The sequence below is a fragment of the Sphaeramia orbicularis genome, chromosome 15, assembly GCF_902148855.1.
Source record: "Sphaeramia orbicularis chromosome 15, fSphaOr1.1, whole genome shotgun sequence".
NCBI lineage: Eukaryota > Metazoa > Chordata > Actinopteri > Kurtiformes > Apogonidae > Sphaeramia > Sphaeramia orbicularis.
This window is the reverse complement of record NC_043971.1, coordinates 31,637,992-31,653,661: the sequence shown is the minus strand read 5'-3', so window position 1 is coordinate 31,653,661 and position 15,670 is coordinate 31,637,992. Positions and strand designations below refer to the sequence as shown.

Genomic DNA, 15,670 nt, shown 5'->3' with positions numbered 1-15,670 from the left:
TTAAGTGTTCAAGTAAAGCATGATCCCATGACCCTTACTTAATAAAATAGTGCCTTAATTTAACTAGCCAAGGTATAAGAATTTTACAAATGTCTCATGTAGATGCTGATAGTATTTGTTGACTAATTATTTAACAATAACAGTATGCTTTCCTTAGTTATCCTATAAAAACCACACACAAATTTTAAAACAAAGCCATTTTTAAAAAAATTAATAAGATGCTTCAAATAATTTTGAACCACTGTGAGCCACTTAATAAATGGAACTATGATGTATCAGATTATGAGGAGTTAGAGATCATGTGTCGCATTCTGTTACATGTATCTAAAGGAAAACTAATGCACTTACCCAATCTTCAGTACCTTGGGCCATGGCCACAGCTGTGCCAAAAGAAAAAACAAACAAGTGGGTCAGCATACTTTACAAATTCAAATGCTTCAAGTTTTGTCATAGGCTACTGAGTTCTTTTCTATTCAATTTCAGTGTGCCTTCTGTGAAAGTCAAAAGGTTAGGATACTCATTTCAGCCAAAAGAAAAACTAAAGATTTTCTTTTAAATTACAGGAGGTCTGGTATTTCCATTTTTGTTAGCTAGACTACTAATTTAACATTTTTAACCACTGGTTTGTTTGTTTCTTGCCTTTTATCGTTATTTTTGCTGTTAATGCTTTGTATTTTCCACTCTATCCATGCTGTTAAATTGGAATAACACATAGGAACCTTTCTTCGAGCATAAAGTGTGAAGTCGGACAGTTTATAACGGCGGACAAGATGAACTTTCACCCCTGAGAACGGGGTTTATTGTTTTGGTTAGGCAGTAGGTGGACAAACATTAATTTACCGAATCCTTAGTGTTCTTAATAATTTACTCTTACATGTACGGTGTGTATAAATAAGGACCTTATCCACCGTGAACCGGTGCTGCTGCTGAAGATGGTTTCTCCGAGATAAGCTAGCGTTAGCTGCTGGCTAACAGAATATACGTAGCGGTGGAAACAACATGATGATGAGGAGAAGAGGTGTGTAGGAGCGATCGACGAAACATCAGATCGCACCGTTTTCCTACGTGTCACCCCTGGTTACCTGGATTATCCCGTCTGTGTGTCTGCATAGCTGTTTGACTGCCTTTCCAATAAAAGAAACTGATCTGGTCACATTTTATACCTATTTTTAACAGGTGAGTCCAAATCTTGGAAGAACGGCTAGCTAACGACAACCCTGGCAATACTTTTAACTTTTTACAGTTTAGCTGCTTACCTGTAGTTTTGCTTCAATAAAATGCTAGTCTACATTGGCTGACATTGCACACATGTGTCTGTAAAAGGTAGTGTCTGTAACAAACTTAACGTCGCCACATGAAGGTTGATGAAAGTCTAATTTCAGTGTTGGACATTTGCATCAATGGGTGAAGAAAAACCGGACACGTTGGACTTTGTGAAGGATTTCCAGGAGTATCTGAGCCAGCAGACTCAACATGTCAACATGATATCAGGCTCTGTTAGCGGCGTCAAGGAGGCGGATGAGCTACCAGCCGGTAACTATCTGATCATTAACTTTAGACACATGATCTGTGTGGTTTTCCATGTTGTCACGTGATGTCTTACACGCAGAGGTTAACCGTTTCAAAGTTGCTGCAATCAGCTGGAAATTGTTGTTTCATCCACATATTTGCGCAACACTTGAAGTAATGATTTTGCTAAGTGATTTAAATTTGCTGTGACATTCAGAGTGGTTGTCTAGAAGCTCAAGAGTTATAGCATTTACAATTCACTCAGATGTTAAATCCAGTCAGTGTTGTCATTTTACACCAGATTTACTACATTTTCCCTGAATACAACAGTAAAATCAGAGTTTGTGTGGATAGGATAGTGAAGTCCTGTAAATGTTCCTCTATACAGACTGCAGTCAGAATGGCCTGGATCATCCTTCAGTGGATATGTCCCTTGAGGACAGCTCAGGGATCTTGGTTGATGGTTTTGAGAGGACCTATGATGGCAAGTTGAAGTGCCGCTACTGTAACTATGCTACAAGAGGCACAGCACGACTCATTGAGCACATCCGAATTCATACAGGTATGTGTTAAGATATTTGTATACCATTCTCAGAATGTTTGTTAATTTTTATTAACCTTTTTTTATTCCATGATACAGGAGAGAAACCTCACCGTTGCCACCTCTGTCCATTTGCTTCGGCCTACGAGCGGCACTTGGAAGCCCACATGAGATCACACACAGGGGAAAAGCCTTACAAGTGTGAGCTATGTTCCTTCCGCTGCAGCGATCGCAGTAACCTGTCACATCATCGCCGCAGACGCCACAAACTTCTGCCAATGAAAGGCGCTCGCTCACTTTCCCACAAGAAGATGCTGAGTGTGTTACAGAAGAAAGCTAGTTCACTGGGTTATGGCCGCCGCCTACTAATCAATTTCAGTCCCCCCTCTATGGTGGTACACAAAGCTGACAATGTCAGCGACTACTCCCATGAGCTGCCCCACTTGAGACAGGAGACTTATGATAATCAGAGTCGGGCAGGTGAGGATGGGATATCTGCAAATCAAAACCACCATCACCATGATATGGTCATGGATAACCCCCTGAACCAGTTGTCTACTTTAGCTGGTCAACTAGCAAGCCTTCCCTCAGAGTCCCAGGCCCAGACTCAGCCTCCTGTGTCTCCGGGAGCTGAGTCTATCGTCGATGAGAAGCCTTTCCTCATTCAGCAGCCACACCCTGCCACAGCTCCTGTGGCTGTTACAGCCAGCATGGCCCACGCCTCCTCTTCTTCACCAATCACCCCAGAGCCCCGGGCTCCTCCTCACAGCAATTGCAGCCCTGGAGGGGGACCCTGTAGTGAGCACAGTGGGCGAATCAGTACGCCCAGTATCTCCAACAGCCAACCCAGTACACCAGCCCCAGGTCTGTCTGCTCCCCTGCAGGACCCCCACATGCTGCATCACTGCCAGCACTGTGACATCTATTTTCCTGACAACATCCTTTACACCATCCATATGGGCTGCCATGGCTATGAGAATCCTTTCCAGTGCAACATCTGTGGCCACAAGTGCAAGAGCAAGTATGACTTTGCCTGCCACTTTGCCCGTGGGCAGCATAAGTAGTAGATTAATGAGAAGAAAGAACTATAAACAGACTACTTTGTTTTATTAATTCCATAGTTATTTTATTTATTGGTATTTTACTTGGCCTTGATGTAGCCTAGCCTTTTAAAGTTGTACTTACACAGGAAGACATTCTTTTTGTATATTTAAAGGTGCCCATCCAAGTGTTTTTATTAAGGGATGATCAGTGTTTTCATATTGAGAATTTATTTGTGGTGCTGTTGGTGAAAGTTTATTCACCTGTTTTCATCAATTAGGAACAAGAAGCTTCTCAATTACGAAGTCTGCCTTATTTAATATAATAACTTACCAAATTTACCTGACTTGTACCTTAAGCAATGTTCAATCCAGTGTGATGGGCATGAAGGGTCGCAGAGCCATTATAAAAACACAAATTTGGAAGTGTTGTTGCAGAGATGTTTATTCTCTCCTTAGTGGTAGTGTGGGCATGATTTGAGGTTATGACATCTAAAACATGCAGAAATCTGTGACCCTGAACTTGCTCAGGATTATCAGATTTCACACATCTACCTATCCTTATGAGGATATGATGAATATTAAATACCAGAAAGTACAAAAGGCTTTTGTAAGGAAAGCTATATTGTATAACAAGGCCACCCAAATAAATTCTCAACACTACTGGAGCAGTGGGTAAACATTGCTCAGATACTTATACAGGAGTGAAACTTGGCATAGTGTGATCTTACTTGAGCCTTGTTGAAATTACTTCAGTGCTTGGTGCATTACTACTATTTCTTTGCAGTGCCTGACATATTCATTTTCTTGGGTGTCCATGATGAAGAGGACTGTTATTTTGAAAATGATATATCCCATTTTTTTACAGTAAAGGATAGGCCCTTGGAAATGGAAAAAAGTCTGGCCACTGTAGCTTCCTATGGTAGCTAAGATTTTGCCAAAATTCTGCTTCATGAATGCTGCTAAGTTACTTTGGAATTAATGCCAGCTCTACCATGGGGTATCTGCATTAAAACCTGTCCAAAATTTGGTTTTGGTCAGACATCCAAGTGGCAACTAACTACTTTTTTAAGCCCTCTTCCCTACATAGTGCCCACTCTTGGCAACTTCACTTATTTTTAATAAAATTGATTTCCATAGTCTTTTAAATACATCAACTCACTCTGATGTTTTGATATTGTATGAGGTCACTTTCATATCCTGTAGCTCCATGTTTAGGACAGAATTTCCATGTATTGTGTCTTCAGTGAAAACTTTTTCAGAATTGCCATGTAGCACCAGGGATGCCATGTTTTAACCTTTGTGATAACACTCACTGAGATCCCCCATTTAACTTGTGATCCCAGTGCTTTTCTGAATATTTATTGAGTATTGTATTCTGAGTGGTTGGATAGATGTTCAGTGTCAAAACAGCAAACTCATGTTGCAGTAAGATTGCTAATTTAGCAAGATTGTTCTTTGTCTAGGGTAATGTTGTCTGTTGCTTAGCAACATGTGTGGAGGACATAGTTACTGTTTAGGACCACTTCCTCATCTCCATGCTTACCAGTAATAGGGGCATCCAGTACAGACGCCTTATGTTCTCTGTGTCGTAGGTTCATAGATAATAATAATAATAATACTGAATGTTGAAGCCTTTTGGCTATCACTCTTTCCCTCTGGGATGAAAAATCATTTTATTGTGAGACTGATGGATCTAATTTATAAGTAAAGTGTTTTCTAACAGAGTGTTGTGTCTGTTTTTCTTTTCTTTACAGGACGTTTATTTATAATTCTGTGTCATCAGAAGTGTCTAAAAATACAGAAGCAGTGTCTTTTGATGATGCTTTTAATCAAGTTATGCCATAAAGAGTAAATAGGAGACATTGTCTAAACAGAACTACAGCAGCAACAGTGATTATTATGTAATGATTTGAGAAGTTAATCTTCGTGTCAGGTTAAGCCTCAGCCTCCTGATGAGTCCCTTCCTTTTTCTCAGGCTCTGGGGACACAAAAATAATGAAATGTCATTTTGAGGGATGTGTTATTGTGATCTAGGTTGAAACATTAAATCCAGGTAAAATTGTTACTGACCTTTGAGTGTGATGGGACCCAGGACCACAGTTTGGCTGTCATGGTCTGACCCCAGGTCTCTAGCCACCCTTCTGTTGCACTTATGGCGGCATGGGGAGTTGTAGTCAGAGGCTGGACATATCAGGACCTTGCACTGGATATAAACAAACTCTGTAGCACGCAGGAACTTGAAGGCATTAAATCTGAAACGTGCATAGGGATGGGAACCTGACAGGTATGTGTAGACGGTGTTGTCTCCATGACATCTGAGGGTAGCACAGGTTGAAGGTGTTCACATTACATTCAGACATGAACAAAGAGCAAAACCAGTAAAGTAAACAAGTATGATGATGGATGAAGTAAATAGTGTCCTGAAGTAACCCTTCACATTCACACAAAAAGAAAAACTTGAAAAACAATAGTGAAAGGATCTGAATTATAATTAAGCGCAACCGATGTACTTTTTTAATACCCGTTCTGTAAAAAAAAAAAAATCACTAAATATTTTAGATCAGTAGATGTTTTGGTCGACAGTGGCTGTTTGGGTCTTTGAGGGTTAACGCTAATTAATGCACAGGCTTTACCAGAAATTATGCATACATTTTTTTTCTGCACCTTGAACTTTATTACTTCACTGAAGGGAAGAGGAGTTATATTTGATGACAAATGCATTGATGTTCAACACCCTTCTGTGTATTACAGACCAAGTGTTAATTTACCCCTATAAATACAATAATATTTTGGGACTTTTCTGTTTAATCATGCCATGAGTAGCTTTTAAACAAGACCTTCATGAGTCACATGTCAAAAGCTCCAAATGTGGTCCATGAAAAGTTACCCAACATCCTATGTGACGAGCCCTCACACAAGTCACAGCCTTGGGTCTGTCTTGTCTTACCCGTTACGAATCAGGTCGTAGGTTCTGGTCTGAAAATCATGGGGTGAGGGTGAGGCCACACAGGTATCGAGATAGAGGACCAGGGTGCTGTTACTCCTCCTTAGGTCCACTTGAACATACAAATACTGGTTGAGTTGCACCTGGTATGGCACCTCAGTCACCTGACATCAGGAAATAATGTAAACAAAACATGTCAGCAAGTTTGTATTATTATAGAAAATAAAGTGCAATGTACAGGTTTAAAGTAACTTCTGGGTAAAAGATATTATTTTACTATCCAAGGAAAAGCACATTTCTACCTTGTAATAGAAATTGCTTGATGTGTAGAAAGCCATAGTTGTATTGAATCTACCAGTGCCTATGACGCTGCTGTTATCATTGTGTTCCGTCCTATAAATAATCTGAGACACTGAGTCCTGCTCCATTATGCAGCTCACGTTCAACTTAAAGTGAGATTGGCGAGTGATTTCTCCCAGGTCTGGGCCATCAGTACGGACAGCATTGGTGTAGGTAATTCTGTCGTTGTCAAACTGTCAAAGGCAGAAGAAAATAGTCATTCAGGTAACATCTGCCCTGCTAGCTCACTCATTTGTCAGAAGAAGTTGAAAAGTTGTCTACCTCCTGAGTGGTGCCACAGGTGTTAATGGGGAAATTGAAAACCACTTGGTATGAGGTAACCTGAGGTCTGCAGTGTGGGTCGTTCAGGTACAGACTGTAGCTGTTATAGCCAAGTGAGTTCAGGTAGCTCCTCTGAATCACAATGTTCATGTTGTCTGAGGAGCAGTCCACTCGGCCTGATGAAGGACCATGACATTTACAACACGAAAAGAAGGTGAGCTGGGTCAATCCAGGTTAAATGTTCTGATATACAGAGTCTTTGCCGCAATAAATCTAACAAAATGTACCTAAGTGTGGTGCCAGGGAGTTTCTGAACTCAGCCCTGAACCCTCTGCCAACCACAGAACCGTCAGTCCGGAACAGCACAGTCAAGTAGTTGGAAGAAGAGTGGAAAGTCTTCAGAGAGTCGTTACACACTTTCCCCAAGTATCTTGAATTTAGAGATGGTCCATCATAGACTGCAATGTAGTCGCACTCGCAGCAGTTCTCCAGTCTGTTTTTTAATGTGAATACATGTATATTATTGAATGAGGAAGTGATCACGTCATCAAAGTTATAATAATGTTAAACACCTCAAACTTAGCACTAAAAAAATACAAACATATTATCACCAAAATATTGTAAGTATCAGTGAAATACTATCTGTGACTGACATACAGTATTACTACATATACTGTATAACATTATGGTAACTGAAGCATTATTGTGTGTAAAGGTCTTTGGTGCTTTTTCAATATGGTAATCCTGTTCAATATAGTAATACTCGTGCTCTCTGTTAATTCCTTCCTTGGACTATTGTATTTCTAAAGGGATATGTTTTTATCTAAAAATCTACAAAGCAGCTTGAAGTACTTGAAAACTGAGGAGTACAGTAAGAATACTTTAATAGTTCATGTTTTTTTTTACCTCTGAAAATAAAGTCAAAATCTTGATTCTTACTTGAGCAAGTGTGTTCTTGATAGTTATAAGGAGTCTTACTATGCACTTGTTATTAACTGACTCTATGTGAAAACAATCATTTTATCTGGTAGCTTGATTTAGAGCTGAGGGTTTGTTTTCATATACTGTATCCAGGACTCACTGCAGATATGTGAATGTCAGGTAGAGTCTTTCTTGAGATAGTGCTCTGAGTTGCCAGACACAGTTAGCATTGTCATGGTAGTAACTGGGGTGATAGGGGCTGGTGAGGGAGCCAGAGCCAAACAGACTGCCCCCACACGGTTTTTCTGAAGGTGGAACAAGACAAAATTCAGTAGATGCCTTTTGCTTCAAAAGCTATCAACTCTACTAACAATTAATGATATACAGCAGTCGACTGGTTGACTATTGACAGCAGAGAGGGCTTCATACCTGTGGGGGTGGGGGTGGTATTCCATCCATAGCAGTAAGCTACATGACAAAAAGAAGACTCAAAATCTTCACATCAGCAATATTTGACTCCTCTTAACAAGCAACACAAAAAAGAAAGAGCAACTCAATCCTACAAAAAAATTAGTATATCAGTTCATTTGGTGCTGTACACCCCAATAAACTGAGCGTAAATCTTTGGACATTTTTGGCTAATTTTCAGTATACATGTCAGCTGTGTCACCTGAACACATATATGGCATTTACATGGACACTTATACTGTATTTCAAGTGAACTTTGTAACCCCTTTCTGCACAAGTGAACGCAAACAAAGCAGGCATCCAATAAATGAATTAAATTTTTTTGTTGGTTTAACACACTTACTGTGGTAGTCATGACAACAATTGCCATAGTATTGACAAGAGCTTGAGCAGGAGCAGCCTGGCATGTGTGATCCACAGCTGTAAAGACATGATGAACGAGCTGGGAGACACAGACACAGGATTAGGTCACGTTAGTAGTGCTTCATAATAGCAACATCAACTATCAGCAATGATTAATCAACTGATCATTTAGTCAATTGAATAATTCTTTCAAAAAAGTAACAACTTCAGTTGAATGTTAATTAAAAGGCTAATGTTTAAAATTTGCTGCTTAATGTTGACTTAAAATGTAATCCATGTATATTCTTTGTATTTTGGATGACCAAGACAATAATTTTAAGGCTATTACTTAAGAGGGCAGATGAAAATATTCCTGAGATACAATTCTAAGACTGATGATCATGCACATTTTCTTTCCAGTTGTACATACCTATGGGAGTGACTCCAGTGGTTTGAGAGCAGTAAGCTAGATGATAAAAGAAGAATGACATCAATATTTTTAATTCCTTTTACTTTCACATCATTACCGTTCATCCTGTAAATGTTTCATTCCATATAAGACCTGATTCATTCACCGAAAAGATGGTGTAATTCTTGTTGATTCTGTTGATTTAACACACTTACAGTAGTAGTCATGGCAACAGTTGCCATTGTATCGACAAGAGCTTGAGCAGGAGCAGCTTCCCATGTATGATCCACAGTTGTAACGACATGATGGACGAGCTGGGGGAGACAGACACAGGATTAGGTCACGTTAGTAATGCTTCATAATAGCAACATCAACTATCAGCAATGATTAATCAATTGATCGTTTAGTCAATTGAATAATTCTTTAAAAAAGTTATAACTTCAGCTGAATGTTAATTAAAAGGCTAATGTTTAACATTTGCTGTTCAATGTTGACTTAAAGTGTAATCCATGTAAATTCTTTGTGTTTTGGATGACCAAAACGATCATTTTAAGGCTATTACTTAAGAGGGCAGATGAAAATATTCCTGAGATCCAATTCTATAAATGATGATAATGCAAATTTTCTTTCCAGTTTTACATACCTGTGGGAGTGACTCCAGTGGTCTCAGAGCAGTAAGCTAGATGATAAAAGAAGAATGAATGACATCAATATTTTTAATTCCTTCTACTTTGACATCATTACTGTTCATCCTGTAAATGCTTCATGCCAAATAAGACGTGACTCATTCACTGAAAAGATGGTGTAATTCTTGCTGATTCTGTTGGTTCAACACACTTACAGTAGTAGTCATGGCAACAGTTGCCATTGTATCGACAAGAGCTTGAGCAGGAGCAGCTTCCCATGTATGATCCACAGTTGTAACGACATGAGGGACGAGCTGGAAGATACAGACACAGGATTAGGTCACGTTAGTAATGCTTCATAATAGCAACATCAACTATCAGCAATGAATAATCAATCGATGATTTAGTCAATTGAATAATTCTTTAACAATGTAATCATGTCAGGAAAGTGCTGATTAAATGGCTAATGTCTTACATTTGCTGTTTAATGTTGACTTAAAGTGTAATCCATGTAATTCTTTGTGTTTTGAATGACCAGAATGATCATTTTAAGGCTATTACTTAAGAGGGAAGATGAAATATTCCTGAGATACAATTCTATAAATGATGATAATATAAATTTTCTTTCCAGTTGTCCATACCTGTGGGAGTGTGAGGGACTCCAGTGGTTTGAGAGCAGTAAGCTAGACGATAAAAGAAGAATGACATCAATATTTTTATTCCTTTTACTTTCACATCATTACCGTTCATCTTGTAAATGTTTCATTCCATATAAGACCTGATTCATTCACCGAAAAGATGGTGTAAGTCCTGTTGAATCTGTTGATTTAACACACTTACAGTAGTAGTCATGGCAACAGTTGCCATTATATCGACAAGAGCTTGAGCAGGAGCAGCTTCCCATGTATGATCCACAGTTGTAACGACATGATGGACGAGCTGGGAGACACAGACACAGGATTAGGTCACGTTAGTAATGCTTCATAATAGCAACATCAACTATCAGCAATGATTAATCAGTTGATCATTTAGTCAACTGAATAATTCTTTAACAAAGTAATCATTTCAACCAAATGCTGATTAAAAGGCTAATGTTTTACATTTGCTGCTTAATGTCGACTTAAAGTGTAATCCATGTAATTCTTTGTGTTTTGGATGACCAAAACGATCATTTTAAGGCTATTACTTAAGAGGACAGATGAAAATATTCCTGAGATACAATTCTATAAATGATGATAATGACAATTTTCTTTCCAGTTGTACATACCTGTAGGAGGGACTCCAGTGGTTTGAGAGCAGTAAGCTAGATGATAAAGACAAATGACATCAATATTTTTCATTCCTTTTACTTTCACATCATTACTGTTCATGTTTCATGCCAAATAAGATCCCTCTCATTCACTGAAAAGATGGTGTAAGTCCTGTTGATTCTGTTGGTTCAACACACTTACAGTAGTAGTCATGGCAACAGTTGCCATAGTATTGACAAGAGCTTGAGCAGGAGCAGCTTCCCATGTATGATCCACAGTTGTAACGACATGAGGGACGAGCTGGGAGACACAGACACAGGATTAGGTTAAGTCATGTCAGTAATGCTTCATTATAGCAACATCAAATATCTGCAATGAGTATCTGTGATAGTTTTATAAATAATTAATAGTTACATCAATTTTTCAAGCAAAAACTCAAACATTTGTTACTTTGATACTGTCAGCCTGCTTATGTCAGTGTTGCTTACTTATTGGAAGAAATCACAAGATGAAGCCCTATAATTTATACAGATGTATTCATACCTGTTATGGGACTGACAGTAGTTGGAGTACTTGAAGAGCAGTAAACTGTATCAAAACAGACAACAGTGTGATCATTATCTTCTATAGCTTTCTATGTAAAACACAGATTTTGATTATCTGCCATTTATTCTGTAAGAGTAAAACAGGTTATTGAAGTGTTTAACCATATATATATGTATATATATATATATATATATATATATATATATATATATATATATATATATATATATATAAATGCACTGGCATGTCTATAGGATAAAATCAACAAGTGAGTGTGTTCAGAGCCTGTAAAAGCTGTTGATTAGGCACTTACAGTAGTAGTCATGGAAACAGTCACCATAGTAACTACAAGAGCCTGAGCAGGATCTGCTTTCCAGGTATCTGCTGCAGTTGTCCTGACATTAGGGCTAATCTGATGCTCCTTTCCTCTTCATGTAAACATGGCAGTTTAATAGAGGTGAGGTGATGTTGAAGCTTGAGAGGAGCGGGACACTTAACCATTGTAGTCATAGCAACTGTTTCCATAGAAATGACAAACGTTTGAGCAGGAGCAGCTACCCAGGCTGATCTGAGACAGCATTTACTTTTATAGTAGCCTTACTTTGAATAACAATGCACTAAGGTCCTTTAATGGTGCTGTTAATTTAAGGATAGTTACCAGCTGAAGCTCCAGACCAAACAAACCCCACATACTGTCAGAGAAATGGGCTTTTGTAGTAAAGGAAGTGCATCACACAGGATAAGTTTAGATGTTCCCTGCCAACCAAGGCTAGAAAACAGATGACTCAGTCAAAATTACTCCTGCTGTCTCAATGGAAATGTGTGCAGATGCTTCCAGCTCTATTTTTGTCCTTGAATTGACAAATTCTACCCAATAACAGAATGACACACACTTCATCTGTCAGTTTGGACTGTTGAGAGATTAGAAACACTGAACCACAGGAAATACAGTCAGAATTGGATTCATTCACCTGAATTAGGAAATATACAGGATGCTCTCAAATCTTATTAAAAAATGACTCGTATGTGCTCATCAATTTTCAGTGACTATCTAGGTATATTTGCTATCACATACTCTTTGAGGCTCTCTGTAAAAAGTGCAAATCTTACCTTTGTAGTCTGGACAGCAGTTACCTCTGTATTTACAACTAGAGGAGCAAGAGCAGTTTCCAACGGTGTAACCACAGTTGTATCTACAGGAACCTCCAGCTACAGAAAGAACAGACAGTTCTATAACAAAAATATTGCCTCACTTGATTTTCTAAAGTTATTTTTGAGATTTCATACTGCAATGAAAGTACCAAAACCTGCACAAAATACATGACTTATGACTTACTAACAGTCTTGTACTCAGCCAGAAATCCTCGATCGGGGACTATGCTATCACTCCTGAATCGCACAGTCATAAAAGGCCCAGTGGAATAAAAAGTGGATGTATTGGAACCACACAGCATCCCCAGGAGTCTCTGCCCAGTATTTGAGCCATCATAGACCTTAACGGCATCAAAACCACAATGTTCATGACTCTCAAGTCTGTGAAAAGACAAGAAGGAGAAGGGATGTTGTCATGAGGCGATATTTCTCTTCATGCTTTCATTAAAATATTTATTGTCTGTGGTACAAAAGTACTTAACACCTTGGTGGGTTTACACCACACTTACTGTAGAGAAAGAAACTCCAGCCTCACGATATTGTAGCCAGGTCTGATGTACCACGTGCAGTCTGCATAGTTTGGGTAGTTGTTTGGATAGTTGGGGCTTTTAATGGTACCGTTTGAGGAATACAGGAATCCACCACAGTCAATAACTGACGAAAGACAGTGAATACATTTGATCACATCCACTGATTACGTCTAAACATTTTTATATTGGTTTGTAGTTACAGCAGACATTTGTAATTCAGTAACTAGTGGTTTAATGTTAGCGAACTGATCAAAAATGGTCATTTTTTTCCTCAGACATTTTAACACTGACAACTATTTTGCCTCTAGTTTTACACTGATGTAAAACAAATGTAGTGATTTATCTTTTATTTTCTGATATTACAGATTTTTTTAATTGGTTTAAGTGACTTTAAGAAGCATCATGTGTGACTTGTATGAAGACTTATTTTACCTGAATGTGTAGTCTCATAAGCCACTATTAAAGGGTAAAAGGAGAGAGTAAAACAGTTATATTTGGTGGCAAATGCAAGCATGGGTACAGTCATGGACACTCAGCTCATTTCTTAGTTTAAATGTAATGTATGGTCAATTAAAGCTTAAACATACCTGCAGACTCCGCAGGGGGTGTTGTTAGGAAGCGTTCATCACCTGATGGATAAAAACAGAAAATGTGAAAGATCAGATCCACATATGCCTCTTAAAGACTATTGAAAGCTTTCAATAACAAACAAAAAGATATATTTAATAAACATGTCAGATAAAGATTATTTCACATAATTTCATTACATTTTTAACCATTACCATCCATAAAGTAATATAAGTAACATAGACAGATCATTCAAATATAAAACCCATAAATATAATGGTTTAGTAAAACACCACCTGACTTTACCTTGCACTCCATGCAAAGCGATTACGCTGCAAAGAACCACAAGACTCCACATGATAGAAGCTCGTTGTTTTCCAACTTGCTTTACCTGCTGAAAAGGACCGTTTATATACCCTTGAGCCAACAGACATTTATACAACACTATACGGTTTTTGATGTCACCAAATATGATAGGTCCTGAGAAACACACACTTGGTTCACTGTCATTAAGTGTACTTTATGGTATTTGCTGAAAGAATGTCATGAGGGGTTTTTTTGTTGTTTGTTTTTGGGAAATTGTGATGGAGGAGAATTAAACACACTGTCAGCCCAAATGTCAAATTTACTTAAAAATAAATAAATAAATAAATAAAATAATAATAATAATAATAATAATAATAATAATAATAATAATAATAATAATAATTAGAATGCACTTAAAAATATAAATTTGATGACTACTAGAAAATATTAAGTATAGTCAACTCATTTGTCGATATAGTCAAATGTGTCAATACATTTAAGTTAAATGGATTTAAATTAATAAGTTTTTGTTATGAACACATCTCCTTTTCTTTTGACCATGTAAATTGTCAACTGCCCATGCATGTCTGGACATGCCAGTCTCAGTGCTTTCAGTCTAAAAGTAGCTGCTATAGGAGTTTCAGTGCTTATTATGTGTTTTGTTTTATTGTCCACCAGTTCCATCGACCTGTTCCATGGACATTCTCTCTTACCTAGGTGTCCACTAGCTGATTTGCAACTTTTCTCTGTGGGGGAGAAGCTGGACACTGTAAGCCTGGATAAGTTGAGTTCACTTTAAAAAAAATTTGAGAGTGGTTGCCTTGAAAAAAAATTAAGTAATGATTAATGAACTTTTTAAGTACGTTTATCTTAAAATCTTTTGTAATACCAATTGCTTTGCAAAGTTCAAATCAAATCAAATCAGATTTTATTTATACAGAGCCAAATCATAACAAAAGTTATCTCATGACGCTTTACATATCAAGTTGGTCGAAACCAGACTCACAGCCAATTTACAGAAACCCAACAGAGTCCTCTAGGAGCAAACACTTGTCACCGGTGACAGTGGCGAGGAAAAACTTCCTTTTAACAGGCAGAAACCTCGAGCAGACCCAGACTCCTGGAGGATGGCCATCTGCCTTAACCAGTTGGGGTTAAAGAGAGAGAGTAAAGGAGGAGAAAAAGAGAGAGCGATAGAGATAGAGAGAGACTGGGGGAGAGGGGGAGAAGGGGGGAAGTAGGGGGAGACACAAAGTTTTTATTACTAAATATTTTCAGTTAAATCAACTTGGAATTTAGTGCATTGAACTTAATTAAGTGTAATAGCTATGCAAAGCAGTTGATATTACAAAATATTTTAAGTTAAATGTACTTAAAAAGTTAATTATTCATTACTGTTTTTTTAAGGCAACCACTTTTCCCAATTTTTTTAGGTAAACTTAATTTATCTGGGCTTACAGTGAGTAATCCTCATTGTGGCTTGTACTGTGCAATCTGCTGAGTAAAAGTTACTACATGTTATATAAGTTGTACTCCGTATTATATTACTGTATAAAAGAGTAGTGCAAACTCAGCTTCACCTAAAGAAAGTAAGAAAAAACATATTACTTGGACTCTATGCAGTTAATACTACTTTCAAACTAAAAAAAAAAGGTTTTGAAAAACCTCAAATAAAACAGAACCTTCATATATGTATACGCTTCTATGTATACCGTATTTTACTTTAAGCTATACTGTAAACTGCACTTGGAAAAGGAAAGTGAGACCTTTTATAAGCTGTGTTAATTTTAGCTCTGTACACTGTCCAAATACTTACGGACCTGAGTGGATCTGAGCATCATTAGACTTAACATAAATTAGCACATGTGGAAGGAAAGCTTTCACTTAAATAGATC

At 37.9% G+C, this 15,670-nt stretch overlaps 2 protein-coding genes across 2 annotated transcripts; one reads left to right on the top strand and one right to left on the bottom strand.

Moving 5' to 3' along the window:
* Nucleotides 1–765: 765 nt before the first annotated feature.
* Nucleotides 766–4,818, top strand: ikzf5 (IKAROS family zinc finger 5). Its single transcript, XM_030156419.1, has 4 exons — nucleotides 766–1,176; nucleotides 1,383–1,533; nucleotides 1,898–2,071; nucleotides 2,150–4,818. Exons 2-4 carry the CDS (start codon nucleotides 1,401–1,403, stop codon nucleotides 3,112–3,114), a joined length of 1,272 nt encoding a protein of 423 aa, XP_030012279.1. The 5' UTR covers nucleotides 766–1,176; nucleotides 1,383–1,400; the 3' UTR covers nucleotides 3,115–4,818.
* A 91-nt stretch (nucleotides 4,819–4,909) lies between these two features.
* On the bottom strand, nucleotides 4,910–13,827 carry cuzd1.2 (CUB and zona pellucida-like domains 1, tandem duplicate 2). Its single transcript, XM_030156653.1, has 21 exons — nucleotides 13,776–13,827; nucleotides 13,490–13,531; nucleotides 12,882–13,026; nucleotides 12,557–12,753; nucleotides 12,331–12,429; nucleotides 11,218–11,262; nucleotides 10,876–10,974; nucleotides 10,692–10,727; nucleotides 10,265–10,363; nucleotides 10,066–10,107; nucleotides 9,640–9,738; nucleotides 9,442–9,477; nucleotides 9,014–9,112; nucleotides 8,009–8,047; nucleotides 7,740–7,884; nucleotides 6,946–7,151; nucleotides 6,659–6,834; nucleotides 6,340–6,570; nucleotides 6,041–6,201; nucleotides 5,164–5,408; nucleotides 4,910–5,071 (listed from the first exon to the last, which is right to left on the bottom strand). The coding sequence occupies exons 1-21, from the start codon at nucleotides 13,825–13,827 to the stop codon at nucleotides 5,028–5,030; spliced, it is 2,337 nt and encodes a 778-aa protein (XP_030012513.1). The 3' UTR covers nucleotides 4,910–5,027.
* Nucleotides 13,828–15,670: the final 1,843 nt, after the last annotated feature.

Bases quoted from the DNA above. Each gene is read 5' to 3' on its own strand.
- cuzd1.2 (XM_030156653.1), bottom strand. From the start codon at position 13,827: ATGTGGAGTCTTGTGGTTCTTTGCAGCGTAATCGCTTTGCATGGAGTG. The intron at 10,975-11,217 runs GTATGAATACAT...TGTGTCTCCCAG, and splicing joins TACTGTCAGTCCCATAACAG to CTCGTCCCTCATGTCGTTAC. The intron at 9,478-9,639 runs GTAAGTGTGTTG...TTTATCATCTAG, and splicing joins CTGTTGCCATGACTACTACT to CTTACTGCTCTGAGACCACT.
- ikzf5 (XM_030156419.1), top strand. From the start codon at position 1,401: ATGGGTGAAGAAAAACCGGACACGTTGGACTTTGTGAAGGATTTCCAG. The intron at 1,534-1,897 runs GTAACTATCTGA...TCCTCTATACAG, and splicing joins GGCGGATGAGCTACCAGCCG to ACTGCAGTCAGAATGGCCTG. The intron at 2,072-2,149 runs GTATGTGTTAAG...TCCATGATACAG, and splicing joins GCACATCCGAATTCATACAG to GAGAGAAACCTCACCGTTGC.